Consider the following 17,837-nt stretch of genomic DNA (forward strand, 5'->3'; position numbering starts at 1 on the left):
GAACTTAAAGGAAGCAATAATTAGTATACTGTATTCACATTTTTCTAAAACCGATAAAAGTGTATTTTATATTATTTTGAAGTGTCTTACAAAAAAATGTTATATAGCCTCTATTTTTACATTATTCTAAGAGTTAAGAAGACACTATAAGCTCTGTGGTTCAGAAATATCCCAATCACAACATATATTATTCAGTTCCCAAAGATTAATATATGTTTGAAATAATTTAATAATCTTTGCTATTTTTTTTTTTACTATAGTAGGTTAGCAGTAAAGGGAAAAGGGTGACCTTTTCTTATTGTCATAAAAATCGTTGTGCACCAAAAATGTGACTTCATGTGTATGATAAATCCTTTTTCAACTACAAGGTAGCATTTAATTAAGAAAGAAATTTGGTTTTTAAAATCTTCATCCAAGTCCTATGAAATATTTGAAGGTATAACTGTTAATCCCTAATAAAAGAATGATGAAAATTAACTATATAATAACATTTTTCATTGTGTGTTGAATGTATTAATTTCAGTGACCTAATAATTGGATTCTTCACTGAACAGTTTTGTATTGTTTTTAAACAGCCCCATTTTTCCTCTCCAACAAAATTATTAAGAATAAAAACTACCAGTGAAATGCAATTTGTCACTCAGATATTACTGTAGTAGTTAGATTCCTTGCAGCTAAATCAGGCAAGATAAACATGTCAAAGGATGAGTCAATTCCAAAGTGCAAGTCACCCATAATAAGAGCTCCAGACTAGACTGTACTAGTCATAGTGTTTATCATACCAGACTGTACTCCCCACTCCAATCTTCCCAGCAGTACAGCTGTAGAGAGCAGCACAGCCACAAGCCACAATCCTTGGACATAACCTAATCATCTACAAGGTGAGTCCATGAACTTGAGTTTTAGTTCCTTATCAGTATAGAAGAAAGTTACTGTACATCCAATACAATGTAATATTATATCTAACATTGCTATTAACATTATGTCATAAGATACAGTTATTAAAATACATTTAAAATAACATTTTATTTTAAACCAGTGTATTAATTTAAAAATAATTGTTGTATTGGATTATGATTATGGTAATCGATGCATTTGTTTGTGTGATTGTTTTCCACTTTGACAGTATTTTCAAATCCAACAAAAGATGTATGAGTGCTTGGATTGGAGTTTGGGTTTGTTTACACTGAAATTTTGTTGGAAATAACATGAAATACGAGTGATTATTTTGTTACTTTATTTGACTGGAAGCACAAACTAATTGCCTCCACCCAAATAGCTTGAGTTGGAGCAAACATGTTTTCCTCCCTGTAATGACTTGGAATTTATTTTAATTTGTATTGCTACAACACAACTCAACTGGTTGGCTGATTGAGTTGTAAACTGTGTGATATAAAACTAAAAAAAATGTTTTATTTAAGATTCTAAAGTGTACTTAAAAAACTCATTTTATAATTTAAAAAAACTTATGTGGATTTCATAAATCTGATTGATCTATATAATTAATACGCTACATGAAACTTTGTCGGTTGAACTCCTCCGCCATTTCCTAACCGATTTTATCCATTGACGTCTCATTGGAAAGAGCGCGTCACGTAGATTTGCAAACTGGCCTTGAATTTTTGAAAACGTCCCTTGGGAGTGGCTTTGAAAGTTCCCGTGTTATCCTTATGGAGAACATAATTGTTTACATTTTGATCAGCTGTATAATTTAATTGCTGGTATTTATTTACTTTCAATTCAATGAAACGCATTGAGTACATTTATTTACTATTTGAGTTTGTGTAAACATAACCCCCAAGACGGATCGTGTTAGTATGGTTGTATCTTAAATCTATGTATTTATCGTTGTTTTGTGTCGCTATGACGGATCGTGTTAGCATGATTGTAACTTAAATTTGTGCGTTTATCGTTGTTTTGTGTAGCTATAATTTGTTTATTTGTTGTTTTTCTTTTAAATGCCCCCGACGTGACGACAACGAAACATAGACAGGAGGCGTAACCGTGATAACGACCGCAGCTACAGAACAGTGGCGCGTAATAGGCTTAACTCATCACAGTCAGCACCTGACCCTGGACAATCTCAACTATTAAGTTACAAATGCGCCCTAACACTACCCCAAAACAACTTTTCGTTCTCAATTGGCCCTCAATGACCTGTGTTGCCTGTACAGCGAGGCATTTTGAGAAGGAGAAAACCGGCTGAAATGCTTTAGGTTTATCAATAACGAAGATAAACATGGTCTGAGTTACACCAAGGGAGTATGTTTTATCTATGGTTACACTCCGGTAATCTTTGAGTTGACTCTTTTAAACTCATTGTAAATATGACTGTTATTCGTTTCGAAATAACTCCTGTAATACTTTCCAATTGCTCGAACTCGAGCAACATGTACACTAGTAATGATAAATCTGATTAATATCAAATGAGTTAACTAGATTAGGATTTAGCCTTTTCTTCTCTGTCCCACTTTTAATAAAAAACAAACGTCACAAATAATGTGTTGGAATATTTTAAAGTAAACAAATTAATCATTTTATCTGTAAACTCGTCATGTCCAGGAATCATTAATCCAAATCTCAGAAAAACTACTTGCAAAAGAAAATTTAAATACAGTACCAGTTTCAAATATCAATTTGTGAGCTGAGTCTTTTCCTACAGTCACCTGACCAAGTGGCCTTCCTTGCACTGATTGTAGCACAGAAAGTTACAAATTGCTACATCTACTTACTTTTTCCGCAAACCAGTATTCCTTCTTAAACAACACAAAACAGTGTGCTTTTATTAGGCACGTAATACGAGTACGCTTGAAAATAAGTTGGCAAACCCTTAAAAGATATTACAACTACGATCCTCTGGTGCAGCTCTTCCCATTTCGTTCAATGTTTGGATCCAACCTAAACTAAAAAAATGTTGTGCAATGTTTGAAAGACTAATTGTTTATGCTTTATAGTAACTGTAGGAAAAATATAATGTGTAACGTGAGTGCAAACTGCCTTTGCTGCACTCCAGAAATTTTCCACTCTCGCCTAGGGCTCGTGTGTAAAAATTTCTCTCATGTGCAGCAAAGTGCCACTTTGCCCACTAGTTACACAAACAACTACTGTACTCAACAAAAAAAAAAAAAAAAACATTGAAAAATATCACAGTTGCAATAAAAAACAAACACTAGTATATGAAACACCATACATTGATAAACTTGCATACTACAGCCATTTATTGTTGGGCAGGATGGTGGTGAGAGGGTTGGTGCTGAGTGTTGTGATAGTTCTGCTAGCAGTTGGCGCAGGTGTCTACTATGATCACCTGACAGCATTCTCAGGCGCAGTACCTCAGCTGACTGAGGAGTGGTGGGGGGTCGGCCCTTCTAGAGCAGACGACACCTCCATCATCCCCTTCAAGATCAACTACCCTAAACAGGTGTGTTTATCCTAAAATGTGTTAATGCTGTCCTGACTTAATTTTAAAATTGATGACAATTCATTTTGATCATCATATAGATTCTGCATTTGAAATAAATCGTCTTGAAATGTTATTAATGAAAACTTGATTTGTTACCTATAAAAAAAAAAAACAGGTGTTTTGTTAAGAATCCTGAAAACGAGACTAAATAATGTAAGCTGTCACCCTATGATGTGAATTTAAACCATGAAGAGTCATTATGCAAATTCTTCTACATAAATAATTCATTACTAAAGTAATTTTTTTTTACAATCCAATAAAAAAAGAAATATATTCTTACTTATGGCTTGATGTTTATGATAGGGACAGTGATATGATATGATATGATCTTTCAACCATAAAACTGATGGACACTAGTTCTGTACACACTTGTCTAATATTCCATTCATGAGATAATAGGATTAGACCTGTGATTAGTGTGTAATTTGCTAGTTGTCCTTGGTTATCTTGCTTCTTCAAAGACTGTTATCTAATACTGGATAGTTGAATATCTAAAAATTAACCTTTCATAAATTACAGTAGACAGTAGGCTATGTTTTCATCTGTAAAAATTTTATCTTTCAAATAAGTACTGAGAAATCTTGGCTTCAAGCCTTCATTGACCTGGCTCTTTTGGTTTCAGTCACAACTGTTTTGCAGTTAGAACTGTTAGTACAATGATTAGAGATTATCTAGTGAGGGTCACGTAGTAAATGATGAGTCATTGTTTTGAGACAAACAAACATGTTTCTCCTAAGTTTCATAAAACTTCCTAAGCTATTCTAGCTTTTCGTTCTACTAATCTTACTTTATATTTTGCTGCCTTATTTCAATCTGTTTAAAAACCTGAAGTTTTGAATAATAATGTTTTAGAATCCTCTGGTAATATTTCTGAGTCAATGTCGTTCCAATTTCGAGTTGCATCTAAACTATTTTAGTTGTAGGATACGCACGTGTTCAAGTAAAATCCATGATTTACTAAACAATCAAAAAGGTTTCAAAATATACATTCAATTTTATCAGTGTTCCCTTAGCACACTGCACAATTCAAAACTATTCCAAAAGAAATAAACAACTTTGATTATATTGTAATATTGTGTCTGGATTTCCCTATTTGGAAATTATAAAATAATTTTGATTTCTTAGGTGCTTGATGATCTCCATATTCGGCTGAACAACACCAGAGTATTCCACCCCCCACTGGAAGGTGTTGGGTTCGAGTATGGCTTCAACACTAAGTTTCTTCAAAAAGTACTAGACTTTTGGAAGACCAAGTATTCTTGGGAAGAACGCCAGAAGTACTTAAACTCATTTCCACAGTTCACCACAGAAATCCAAGGCCTCAAGATCCATTTTATTCACGCAAAGATAACACAGACAAAAAAACCAGGGGTAGGTTGGATCATAGGATTTTAAATAAATAACTCCAATTTGTAACATTATTAATTTTTACAATTTGTATTAACTTATGTTTTGCAAGGAAGTGAAAGTCTAAACCCTGCTTTGTTTTATCTAAAGTCGACCTTTTGTTAGATTAATTGTTAACCAACGGCGAAGGGCATCTCGGTCCAGAATTGATACCACTCAGAATCAAACTTACGACCTCCAGATTTGGGGGCAAACACTATAATCAAGACCACGTTTTCTCCGGGCGCCGCCAACCCTAGGAACGGCCCTGTATTGTCTCATGGACAGTTCCCAAATTGCAATAGTATTTTTACTTTACAAAAAATAGCCATATGAATCTTAGTTGATACTGAACCACCCTTCTTGCAGCCACCTTTTTTATTCAGATGAAACTCTCGTAAATTTTCTTAAATTTGGCACTTTAATAAAAAGAAGTTATGAGGAATTAGTGTTCATTAGAGTCATTGATTTAATAAGTAATAAAGGACTTATCTGCAATACCCTGTGCATAGAACAGCTCTTTACGTAGGGCCGCCCATGGCACATAGGAAAATGTACAATCAGCTCCTAGAACAAATTAAAATTAAAGAAAATAAAAAAATAAAACTTAAATACTATCTCATGTTCTTGTATACTTGTTCCTTAGATGATTTTCTAAATTAATTTAGCACTAGTTATTATTTATTGGGTTTTAAAAATTAAGTAATTATTTGTATTGACATGTCATTATGTTTATATGTGAATAATCAGTCTTTGTAAACTTGACATGATGACTAAACCAAACCTCTCATTTAATCTAACTTACAATGATGAGTCTCCCTGTTGCAGTTGAAGGTGGTTCCTATCTTGCTGTTGCACGGGTGGCCGGGTTCAGTAAGAGAGTTCTACGAGTTGATTCCCAAGTTGATCACACAAAGACCCGGACCAGACTTTCCCTTTGCCTTTGAGGTAGTAGCTCCGTCACTCCCAGGCTATGGTTTCTCGGAGGCAGCCGCTCGGCCGGGTCTAGGAGCTGCTCAGATGGCTGTCGTTCTCCACTCTCTCATGGAGCGACTCGGCTATGACAAGTATTTCGTCCAAGGAGGAGACTGGGGAAGTATAATAGGCACCAACTTTGCCCAGATGTATCCTGACAAGTGAGTAGTGCCATTGGCAACGAGCACTTGCACATAGATGCTGGATTAGAGTACTTTGACGGTGAATATAATGATTTTGTAAAGAGAAATTAATGAATGGTAAAGATAGTAAACCAAAAGTGATCAATCATTATACAACTGTTTGCATATTTCAATAATAAGCCAAGTAGATGCCATGCCACCGTTGGCCGAATGTGTTGATTACCACTATAAGTACACAACGATACTACCTAACTCCTGCAGGTTAGATTCAATGAACTACTATAGCGCTAGTGAATTAGCAGTATCTTAGAACTTCTTTAATCCAAACCCCCATAATCCGAACATCCAATAATCGGAACGCCTCATTGCTGTACTCTATACACAATACAGTTGTTTAATATTGTATACTGTATTTTTTTTTATATTCACCATAATTTTTTCTATTGTAATTTACAGTAGGCCTACTGTTTATTCACTATGTTTCCCACTGTATTTTACTCTATAAATCATTTTTCACTTTTCCCGTAACAATTACGATCTATTTTAGCCACATTTCAGCTATTGTTACATAAAAACAACAATTCACTTGTTCAGTAATTCAAACTATTCAATAGTCCGAACTACCACTGGTCCCAATTAGTTTGGATTAAAGAGGTTCTACTGTATTTGGCTAAAATTTGGTGACGCGCTACACTCGTAAGTCATCGTCAGTGGGTTAAAACATATTGTTTAAAAGTATTTTACTTCCTAATGTGAACCCTTACCTCAAAATCTAAGCGACCCTCAAGTTATCCAAGATGCTTGGTTACCGAGATAGTCTCAATCCCAATAACCTCAGTTAATTGGGAGTGACAGCTTTGTGGGAATAATATGTCTACTTCTAAGAGGGTCTTTTTTAAGTTATGGCCGTTTGTGCGTATAGCTTCTTATTTTCTTGTTATGTAGCTATTTAGTCTCCTACCAGTAATTATAGATTTACCACTTAATTTACAGTGTCATCGGACTACACTTGAACATGGCGAACGTACAACCAACAATCGGTATACAACTGAAGCTGATGGCCGGCAGCTTGTATCCAAGACTAATTTGTGACGAGGGAGAAGAGAAGTTCACTTATCCTATGCTGGACAAACTATCTTTCCTATTGGAGGAGACCGGATACTTACATATACAAGCCACTAAGCCTGACACTGTGGGTGAGTTGTGTGTATTGGATCTGAGTAAAAGCATTGATTTTTGAATACTGAAGTAGACATCTCATCTATACGGACGACACGGTCGAATTAGCCAGTCACAGAGAGTGCTAGTGTTCTAAAATTGTATTTTCTGCCATAGTTTATGTTACTGAGATAGTTGACGTGTCATAAAAGATGCAATAGCCTACAATAAGTCGTCATATCAGTTTAACCTGGTAAGTGAGAGAAATAAGTAATTTACATCACGTTTAAAAATACAAACAAAATATTAACCTAGATAAAAAATACAAATGCAATTTAACTGTCAGCTTGTTGCCACAGGAGTTGCATTGAGAGATTCTCCGATCGGATTGGCTGCTTACATCTTGGAAAAGTTCTCCACTGGGACTAACCCTTCATGGAAGAGTTTGTCTGATGGAGGCCTCTTAAAAAAATACAAACTGGAGGATCTCTTAGATAATATCATGATCTACTGGCTCACTGGATCAGCCACCTCATCTATGAGACTGTACAGCGAGTCATTCAACAAGAAACATATGTCTATGGGATTTAATAAGTGAGTATGAGAAGTGGTGTGTTGTGTTCGAGCCTAGCAGACCTAATCAGAGCCCGGATGGTAGCTTAGTACCTGGAGAGCACCTACTTGAGTTGCGTGTTGTCATTCAATGTGGAAGAACCTCATGATGAGAGTCATGGTGAGAAGCAATGATCAAGTGTCATTCCTCAAAAGTACAGCAGTTGTGTTTTTTTGTTGTTGTGATGATGATCATTAGTTTTCTGTTTATTGTTCCTACCATTAAATGAAATGAAAAAGTGCTTTATTTACAAATAGGTCTAAACTCAGTTATCTTCATTCATTTGTTGAAAATTAAATTTTTGAACAATTGTTAAACAAACTGTCTGTTGAGTTGGTTCTTAATTTATACCTACACAAAATAAATACTCACTTATCAAATTCCATAGTCATATGTTTCTTGTTGAAAGACTCGCTGTACAGTCTCATAGATGAGGTGGCTGATCCAGTGAGCCAGTATATCATGATATTATCTAAGAGATCCTCCAGTTTGTATTTCGTCAAGAGACCTCCATCAGGTAAACAATTCCATGAAAATTTGGTGCAAGTGGAAAAATTTTCCAGGATGTAGGCAGGCGATTGTAGAATCTCTCAATGCAACTCCTGACGAGGTAACTAATGTGACTGTTAAATCAATTTTGTGTCTTACATAATATGTTAAAACATAATTTGTATCAAGATCAACAGAGGAACTAATTAAATTATTGCAGGAATATAACTCAGGTTTACAGTGCTTGCAATGTGTTGATTAACTTATTTCATCTTCGCTCTTTAACATACTAAAAGATCATAAGGAGTGATATAAGTTTGGTTCATCTATTATTTAAACTTGAAAAGTTTGTAAATTATTATATTTTCAGTGTTTTCATGGAGCAGAAATTTTACGTTTTTTGATACGTGAACAGTCCAAACTCTAGTGTTAGTACTAACCATGACTTTGTAGGACATTTAATCAATAGTCCGCTCATTGACAACTGACATGTTGTGTTTCACTAAGGGTATTACTAACAACAATGCTTTGGATATGATGAAAATCTACATTATTGCGATTGAATATAGTTCATTCCAAGATTATACACAAAAATAAGCTCTGTATGGCCTCCAATACTATTCTTATGGAGAACATTTTACGTTATATGAACATTTTGGTTAACGTTTTGGGAATTCCACTATTTTTCCCGCCTTCATGATATAGAGACCTTCAATTTGAGCCCTCTCTCATCGTTCTAGGACATCCCAGTCGCCCACCATTTTGACGCAAAGAATCACCTTACGTAATTAATACATAGATTCTTCACAATGTCATCACAAGCACAATCCCATCATATTCTAGGTTTCTTCCATTCTTCAGAACTAGAAATTTTGTAATTCTGTTTTACTAATCAGTGATGGGGAATTTACTCAACTTATATCGCTGCTTAAAATTTTAGACAATCTGTGAAAGAGGGAAAATGGAATAAGTCATCATAAATGCTGTTGATAAGCCTGATCTGTATTCCTGCAACAATTAAAATCAAATCAATTTATTTCAGAAATTCTACATAAGAAAGAATTTGTACAATAAACCCTCTGAAATTAGGAAATTGATTTCTCTGTACATTTTTACTAAACCTGTTTAAAAATAGCAAACATGTTTAGCAAAGACACCCGTTTTATTTCACTGTCACATTTTTACAGGAGTTGCTTTGAGAGATTCTCCGATCGCATTGGCTGCTTACATCTTGGAAAAGTTCTCCACATGGACCAACCCTTCATGGAAGAGTTTGCCTGATGGAGGCCTCTTAAAGAAGTACAAACTGGAGGATCTCTTAGATAATATCATTATCTACTGGCTCACTGGATCAGCCACCTCATCTATGAGACTGTACAGCGAGACTTTCAACAAGAAAAGTATGACGTTGGGATTTGAAAAGTGAGTATGAGAAGTGGTGTGTTGTGGCAGAGACTTGATCAATCGGCAAGTCCGGAAAGTCTAGGTAGGTTTAGTTTTAATATTATTTGTACAGGGTGTTATTTTAAACGCAACCCAAAATACAAATACAAAGAGTCATTGTGTACACACAAAAGAAGCTCATAATTTGGCAGTCCTGCTTCCTATACTTCATTAACAATCAGCTGAAATGCATTGCTGTCTACTTGGCCAAGTAATATTGAGATTTTATTGTGATAAAACTCAACGTGTGTTTCTATAAAACGCGAGAAGAATTGTATAATCGATCTTTACACTTTATACAACTTTTGATTTATTAAGTACCCAACTAAAATCTTAAATGCAAAAATTCTTGTGGTAAAATGTAGGCCTATAGTTTACTTTTTGTATATTCTTCTACAATACATACTCTTTGGGCTTGTGAAAGCACTATCTTGAGTCACAACACAATTAATTTCTATTAATACTAAACTGTATGGATAAAATCGCCAAAACTTTTATCACCTGATCAGTCGGTAATGTAGTAAACAAAGCCAATAAATGAGGTTGTTTGTCCCGTAAAAATTAATTGTACTTGTAATTTGGGCTGTGTTTAGAAAAACTTAATTCTATAATCTATTTTATTAAAGTTTTTTGTCTAATCAAAATCTGTTTTCAGGGCTCCAGTCACAGTTGTTACGGGAATTGCTCGATTACCCAATGAGATTGCTAACCAACCTCGCTCAATACTCGGTCTCAAGTTTAAGAAAATCGTCCATCTGACGGATTTTCCCACTGGTGGACACTTTGCTGCGTTTGAGGAGCCAAAACTGCTCGCTGATGACATCTGGAAATTTGCCTCTATTGCAAACCACACTCTTACTCTTGAGCATCCAGATGTTAAGTGGTTTTAAGTGTTATTTTGTAGATGTCTGTAAAAATAAAGTTTACATTTTAAATTTTTCCCTAGTGTAAAACTAATCGATGTAGGTTTAGTCTAAGATTACATATGTTTAAAAATAGTTTAAGTTGGTTATATCGGCAGCCTGAAGTCAATGCAAATAGCGGATTGAATGGTTTGAAATATAGTTTGGGATTGAACATGCCTCTATTGTACAAGCTCTCAAAATTTGAAAACTATATGTTTTTCAATGATTGTGTGCCTTATGTGCTTGACGTAACAGAGCTTGTAATTTAGTTTAAGTTCCATGTGAAAAAGAATAATTCACGTATATTAAAAAATGATTTTGTAAATACTATGAAAATTTTGAAGTTTTAGTTCATCCAGAACATGGTTTAGATCTTTGTAAATATTTTACCCTGTATTTCAACTTCAACTCAATAAACACTTTAATAACGCCACGAGAGTCTTTTATGTAGGACTATGTTTACGCGGTAACCAGCCGATGGGTGGAACCCTCTTAATTTTTAATACTTTATTCTGAAATGGCAACCATACGAATGTATGTATTTTAAGCCCCAAGTTTGAATAGAGATGAGTGGCGTGATCTTGTAGTCTCTTGTTAGTGATATGTTCCTTAGACACAACGGTTAATTAATAGCTTATACAGCCAATGGCAACTAAGGGACCTACAGTTTATATTCAAATTTAAACCATATTTTTGCCTTGTAGTTAACAAATCGGTCTAATCATCAGGATAGGACAGTGGATGTTGTAGTACTCACAAGTGTGGATGTTAATCCACACCAGGGAGTATCCCGTCCACAGTGTATGCCTATAAATATACGACCTTCTAGTAGCTGGATTACAGGACGACGCCCCTGTCCCAGTAGTTTCTTGGTAGCTACTAAAGAATTTGTGGAGAAACTGAAGAACATACAGTATAACAAGAAAGTTTTCCTTGGAGAATCTCAATTTTGTATGTTGAGCATTACAAAATAATGATACTGCTAATCAGGCTACAATTATTATTGTAAATAGCCTAGGCTATTTAAAATCCATTTGCATTAACTGGAAAATCTCTTCATTAACTGTTTCGACTCTTGTTTAGAATCTGACTGTAGCAGAGCCGGCCTTAGGCGAGTGCGAAAGGTGCGGCCGCACATGGCCCCGCACCTCAGGGGGCCAAAAATAGTCTGTTAAGTTTAATTTAGTTGTGTCAGTTATGAAAAAACGAAAAGAGGGAGTATAAATTAGTAAATATTAATTATTCATTTAGAATTTTGTTAGTCTTTATTGTTCTAAAACTACTTTTTCCCACTCTGATTGTTTGTAATGGGCTCCGCACTACCCACAGAGTTGTCTCTGGACTGTGGTTATTTAACTGATGGGTCAGCTGTTTATTTACAATCTATATAATTTAATACGCTACATGAAACTTTGTCAGTCGAACTACTCCGTCATTTCTTAACCGATTTTATCCATTGACGTCTCATTGGAAAGAGCGTGTCACGTAGATTTGCAAACTGACCTTACATTTTAGAAAAAGTCCCTTGGGCTCTGCCCCAGTGGCTTTGAAAGTTCCCACGTTATCCTTATGAAGAACATAATTGTTTACATTTTGATCAGCTGTATAGTTTAATTGCTGTTATTTATTTTTCAATTTAATGAAACGCATTGAGTACATTTATTTACTATTTGAATTTGTATAAACATAACCCTCAAGACGGATTGTGTTAGTATGGTTGTATCTCAAATTTGTGTATTTATCGTTGTTTTCTGTCGCTATGACGGATCGTGTTAGTATGATTGTAACTTCAATTTGTGCATTTATCGTTGTTTTGTGTAGCTATAATTTGTTGTTTTCTTTTTCTTTTAAATGCCTCCGACGCAACGACAACGAAACATTGACAGGAGGCGTAGTCGTGATAGCGACCGCAGTTACAGAACAGTGATCACAGTCAGCACCTGACCCTGGACAATCTCAACTATTAGGTTACAAATGAGCCCTAACACTACCCCAAAACGACTGTTCGTTCTCAATTGGCCCTCTATCAATAACCTGTGTTGTCTCTACAGCGAGGCATTTTGAGAAGGAGAAAACCGGCCGGAATGCTTTAGGTTTATCAATAACGAAGATAAACATGGTCTGAGTTACACACCGGTAATCTTTGAGTTGAATCTTTTAAACTCATTGTAAATATGACTGATATTCGTTTTGAAATAACTCCTGTAATACTTTGCAATTGCTCGAATTCGAGCAACATGTACAATAGTTAACATTAATTTAAACTGTTATAAAATAAATTTATCAGCATCACTGGATCTTTTTAAGTAAAATTTAGAAATACATTCAACACTAGTGGGGGGAATGGGGAATCAATACAGAAAATTACCTTTTTACTTACCATTTGTCTCTCTGCTTGATCACTCGCTTTAAAATCTTGAATCTTGAAATTACACAATAATGGTAAAAATCAGTTTACTAGGACGGATTTTTTATCCACCAAGTACTGTCTTTTGTCCTGTTAGAGCTAAGGGGTAAGGAGACTCTTACCGTCTTCAGTTAGGCCAGTGCTACTTTACGTCACAGGTGTGGCCAGATGCACTCATCGAAAATGTGTATTAGTCGAGGCTCCTTGGACCTTGAGTGCAGCGTCAGGTGGCCCTCAGGGTCACTTCTGCATACATCACAGTGTCTGAACCGGCTGTTATGGTGATTGCTGAGGTTATTCCTGTCCTAATTATTGGCAGCAAAGAGGAAGGCAATTTAGAGACAAGGCTTTGTAGGTAAGGAAGGATGCCACACCTTCCAGATATGGCAGGAGAGTTGGGAACAGGAGACACGAGATTGAGGGACTGCCAGTCTCGGGAACTGCACTTTAAAAATTTTGGTTCACCTGGCTGTATTTACTGCCTTGGTGCTCACAACGCCGAGGAACACCTGTTCTTCTGTTGTCCACGTTGAGATATGGTCCGCCTTGAGACCACTAAACATCTTGGGATGCTGTTGGTTCAATCAATTTTTGAGATCATGATGGAGGGCGAGGACAATTGGGACTGTTAGGGGGTAGGCAAACTCGGCTTGGATTTGATGAAGCACAACATGTACCATACCAAATATATCCTCAATGCTACTGGCATCCAATGAAGAAAATTCAGATTGAACTCCGCCAATCACCAAAGGATTTTATCTAAGTGATAATGCCATGGCCCAGTAATGTGTAAAATCCGGGTTGGAGCCAGCATCCTAGGATGTGAATATATTGCAGCTTTGGTTTGGTACCGTGATGTGCATTGTTCAAATTTCAAAACTTAGCCAACAAGCCGGTCTGTTTTCAGTGTGGTAAATCCAAATTTTTATTGCTGAACAATCATTGTGAAATATCTTCATGTGAAGCACAAATTACTTGAAATAGTTATTTTGGCGATTATTAAATACTAAATCATTTTACAGTCGGCCTCGATTCCTGGCAAATAGAAGCCGTATAAGACGTGTGTAAGAGAGAGAGAGAGTGAGTGAGTGAGTGAGAGAGATATATACTCGACCTTGACTACGCCAGTCCATTGTTGGATTGTTGCTCGTTGCGCGCCTTCAGTTTAGCGTCATCAGCTGTTCAGTGTTCAGTGATCGTGCGTTATCCACCATGTGTTCTTTTTCTTGTGGATATGACTGTTTCACCCCTTCGATCAAGGTAATTTCGGATTGGTTTTGGTTCTTGATACCATAAAGTTAACGGTTTGGTACACTAGACCACTAAACGTGAAGTTTAGAATCAGCTGTTCAGAGCATTGTTGACATTTCGTTTGATGAGAAATGTCTTTGTACTTGGTAAAACTGTGATTTTTAGTCATCGGTAATGTTTGTTTGAATAATTGTTCCAAGTCCAAGCAGTGACTAAATGTTTCATTTACATACACTCGTTCATTATTTTAGCTTAGTTTTACCAAAGGTTTTACCATGCATTTTGTGTTTCCATCTAGAGTAATTTTCAATTCTCTACCATGACTAGAAGAATCAACAGATATTCTTCTAAGTACTTTTAATTACTTCGCTCACCACTTAAATTAGTATAATTGTCAAAATAGATCGTCCCGTTTGAGGCGTCGATAAAACCTGAGATCGACGATTATGCTGGCAGTGAACATAGTAGTCTTCGTTCTTGAGGAGGCTGTTAAATTACATGAGATAAGCTTAGACCGCGCCGAATACAGTATTGCATTACCGGTAATAAACTATTATAATTTTGACTTGGTTGACCATGATCATTGGACATAGTGTTTCTCTTGGTTAAACAATGATTCATTAAACTGAGAAGGCCAATTACCGTAATTACTTATGTATGTGTGGAGTGTGGTTTACCAAAACAAATACAGCGTGTTGCGTACACGTCCAGGCACTTGCGCTAAATAACCTTGATAAATCAGTCGCCCGTTTGCCTTTCCTGTAAACAAGAACCAACCCTACGATATTTGTCACATTAGTAGCTTTCAATCTTTTTGCAATAAAGGGGGTTTTCACTATTCAAGATGACGACTCAACTAAGTACGTTGACCTATTGAATGCATTATAAGAATGGTACTATGTAGTGATTGCTGAGACTTTCTTCAGCCAGGGTCATTAGTTTATAACAATCATCGATTAATGGATGCTATTTACCATACTCCGAAAACCCGAAATATTATGGATAAAGATAATATGAATCTTATGCCACAAAAATATTCAAAAACACGATTGTCAGGAACGTTTATTTTCGGATTGTGAAGAGTGCGTTTTGATGGGGATTGCCCAACTCCGCGCAGTGGTCAAATTTAATCCGAGGAAATGTTTTATGGCCCCCGAAGGGTTCAGCCCAACTCCGCGCGGTGGTCACTTTTAGGGCCAATTCCAACTCCGCGCGGTGGTCACTTGTAATATTAAGGTTACCCGTCAATTACAGACCCATCAAAAAGTGTTTGAGACAGGGTAAAAAGTGTGAAATGTCAATAGTTAAGTGTAAAATGAATTCATTTGACAATCTATATATCTAATTCCGTAAGCCCAAAATTTTACAATGAAATTGTGAGCGAACGGGAGGCCGTAGAAAGCTGGGAGAGGTCTCATTTTAAAGGTCTGGGCATGAAGTTTTGGGGAAAATTATTCATTTTTCTTAATTATGCACCAAAAGGTCGTTACGTAATAAAATAATTTACATTTAAATAACATGGGAATCCAGTCCATGTCTGCTTTGGTTACTTAAAAACATGTGGTTTATTTAATTTAAATCATATGGTAATATGTACTGTAATATGTATACTATTATAAAGCTGAAATATAGACTTTTTCCAGGGTCTGGATTAGTTAATGGAATAAGATTAGTTGTGTTAGGTATGTCTGAAAAAAGTGTAAAGTTAGAAGTAATTACTGGAGTAGGCAAAGGGAACATATTTTTCATGCCAAAAATAAAACTAACATCTAAAGATCCTAATATGCCGTTTAAGTTTAGGAATTCAATTCCTATTGCGATTAGCTTTCGATATTACTATAAATAAAGCGCAAGGCCAAACCTTCAAAAAGTTGGCATTTATTTGAAAAAAACCCGTGTTTACCCATGGTCAACTTTATGTAGCTTTTAGCCGGTTAAAGTTGCCAGATGATGTTAAAATAGTACTAGAACAAAATAAAGACCAAGGGTTCGATTAAAATGGATACTATACTCTGTTGTTTTCAGAGAGATTTTGTTATAATTAGCATTATACAATTTGGAGGATGACATTATCTCTATGTGTTTTATTTAAGTGAATTTGTCTATATTCAAAGGAATTGATAAATATTTAATTAATAGTCATGAAGATTATTATTGAAAATCTTCCTTAGATGTATATAATGATTAGAAAGTTTGTATTATAAACACACTACATGAACAGTCCTTTGGAATCTATATTTTAAACAGAACAGACATCAAAAAATTGCATTATGCAGGTATGTAATAACTTTTATACATATTATAATATACAAAAATGTTAAACGATAATTCAAGGTAGGGTAACCCATGAGACTAATAATTTGTACAAAATATTTACTAGAATATATATATAGGGGCTATTGCCCCTACAAGCCACTAGTTTAATCAAAATATGTTCCTTTTACAGGATTTTACAACAGTTTACTCATTCTCCAAAAGAATAACATAAGAATTTAAAAATAAGAATTCTTTGGCATTTTTTCTGTAACTATTCTGGCGCTTTTACGCTTCGATATACTGAATTATTTGTTTTTAAGCTTTACAAAGTGGTTTCAAAAGAAATTTATAAACGTTATACTTTCATAATATATACATAAGCCCCAGTTCACATGGTTCAATCGTGCTGGTTTGTGAACTCGTTCGAATAAACGGTTTACATGTTCACGCCAAATTTAATCAAAATCAGATCATTTTGCTCGAGTTATCGTGCTAACAGACTTACATATATACACATAAAATATATATACCGGTATATATATATATATATGAATTTGAACGGATGGTGTTTTCGGCCTTTGGGAAATAAAAACGAAAAATTTAATCAGTGAGTCCAGGTCTTACCATGAGACCTACGGTAATAGCTTATTCCCTATATATGGGAAATTCGCTAAAACCTTGGTCTGGGTCTAGATTCAATGAAAACCCTCTTCATAGACGTAAAATTCGCCAATTTTAATAAGATGTAAAAGAAATATGCTCGTAAACCAATTTCAGCCAATTTTCCCCCCAATTTGAGGTGTATAGCTAACTGTTTTATGAAACAGAGATTACAGCCAATTTGTTGAAGCAATCTGTGTTTGTTTACAAGACTAACATTTTTGAATTTGGTACTCAAGTTTATCAGCAAGCTCATAAACCCAGTGCTAAAAAGAATGATTGAGTATTGTAGACATTGGAACATATAAATTTACAGTCACTCTTTCTCACGGGCTTTTTAAAACTTCTTATATTAGTGGTTTTTAAGCTTCGTCTCCTGTTTTGGGTAGGCATATACTTTTTACTTTTCCTTTCTTATAAATGATGAAAATATATCATAATTTCAAACTTAGAACACAAACTCTCATCCGCCAGGGCTGTGAGAGCCAAAATTGACCACTGCGCGGAGTTGGGCATGTGCCGCGAGGGACCCGAAGTGACCAGTGCGCGGAGTTGGGGTAAGCCCGTTTTGATGTTTGCCATTTATTGTAATTTCTGTAATTTCACCAACTTTAACTTCAATCCTATTTTACCCAAACAAAACGATAGTCTTAACACTTGTATTGTCCTGTCGGTATTATGGCAAGGG

At 35.4% G+C, this 17,837-nt stretch overlaps 2 protein-coding genes across 4 annotated transcripts in view; both read left to right on the plus strand.

Moving 5' to 3' along the window:
- The first annotated feature begins 764 nt into the window (after nt 1-764).
- Nucleotides 765-10,609, plus strand: LOC128996940 (juvenile hormone epoxide hydrolase 1-like). 2 transcript variants are annotated; one of them, XM_054422481.1, is made up of 7 exons: nt 765-881; nt 3,232-3,421; nt 4,589-4,834; nt 5,678-5,985; nt 6,961-7,163; nt 7,485-7,719; nt 10,326-10,609. In XM_054422481.1, the coding sequence occupies exons 2-7, from the start codon at nt 3,233-3,235 to the stop codon at nt 10,558-10,560; spliced, it is 1,416 nt and encodes a 471-aa protein (XP_054278456.1). In that variant the 5' UTR covers nt 765-881; nt 3,232; the 3' UTR covers nt 10,561-10,609. The 2 variants fall into 2 exon arrangements, with proteins under 2 accessions (XP_054278456.1, XP_054278457.1); XM_054422482.1 differs by lacking the exon at nt 7,485-7,719 and adding an exon at nt 9,415-9,649.
- A 3,542-nt stretch (nt 10,610-14,151) lies between these two features.
- LOC128996732 (uncharacterized) overlaps nt 14,152-17,837 on the plus strand; it is a 43,850-nt gene continuing 40,164 nt past the window's right edge. The window contains exon 1 of one of the 2 annotated variants that reach the window (XM_054422179.1): nt 14,152-14,242. In XM_054422179.1, the coding sequence (XP_054278154.1) occupies nt 14,217-14,242 (26 nt within the window). In that variant the 5' untranslated portion in view covers nt 14,152-14,216. The remainder of the gene's footprint in view (nt 14,243-17,837) is intronic. The other variant, XM_054422182.1, reaches the window with a different exon arrangement.

The sequence above is a fragment of the Macrosteles quadrilineatus genome, unplaced genomic scaffold (genome assembly GCF_028750875.1).
Source record: "Macrosteles quadrilineatus isolate MER2022 unplaced genomic scaffold, UCM_ALF_1.0 Scaffold_6__1_contigs__length_79288215, whole genome shotgun sequence".
Classification (NCBI taxonomy): domain Eukaryota; kingdom Metazoa; phylum Arthropoda; class Insecta; order Hemiptera; family Cicadellidae; genus Macrosteles; species Macrosteles quadrilineatus.

Excerpts from the sequence above, each read along its gene's own strand:
- LOC128996940 (XM_054422481.1), top strand. The coding sequence starts at position 3,233 with ATGGTGGTGAGAGGGTTGGTGCTGAGTGTTGTGATAGTTCTGCTAGCA. Across the intron at positions 5,986-6,960 it reads GCCCAGATGTATCCTGACAA|TGTCATCGGACTACACTTGA; the intron begins GTGAGTAGTGCC and ends CTTAATTTACAG. Across the intron at positions 7,720-10,325 it reads ATGTCTATGGGATTTAATAA|GGCTCCAGTCACAGTTGTTA; the intron begins GTGAGTATGAGA and ends ATCTGTTTTCAG.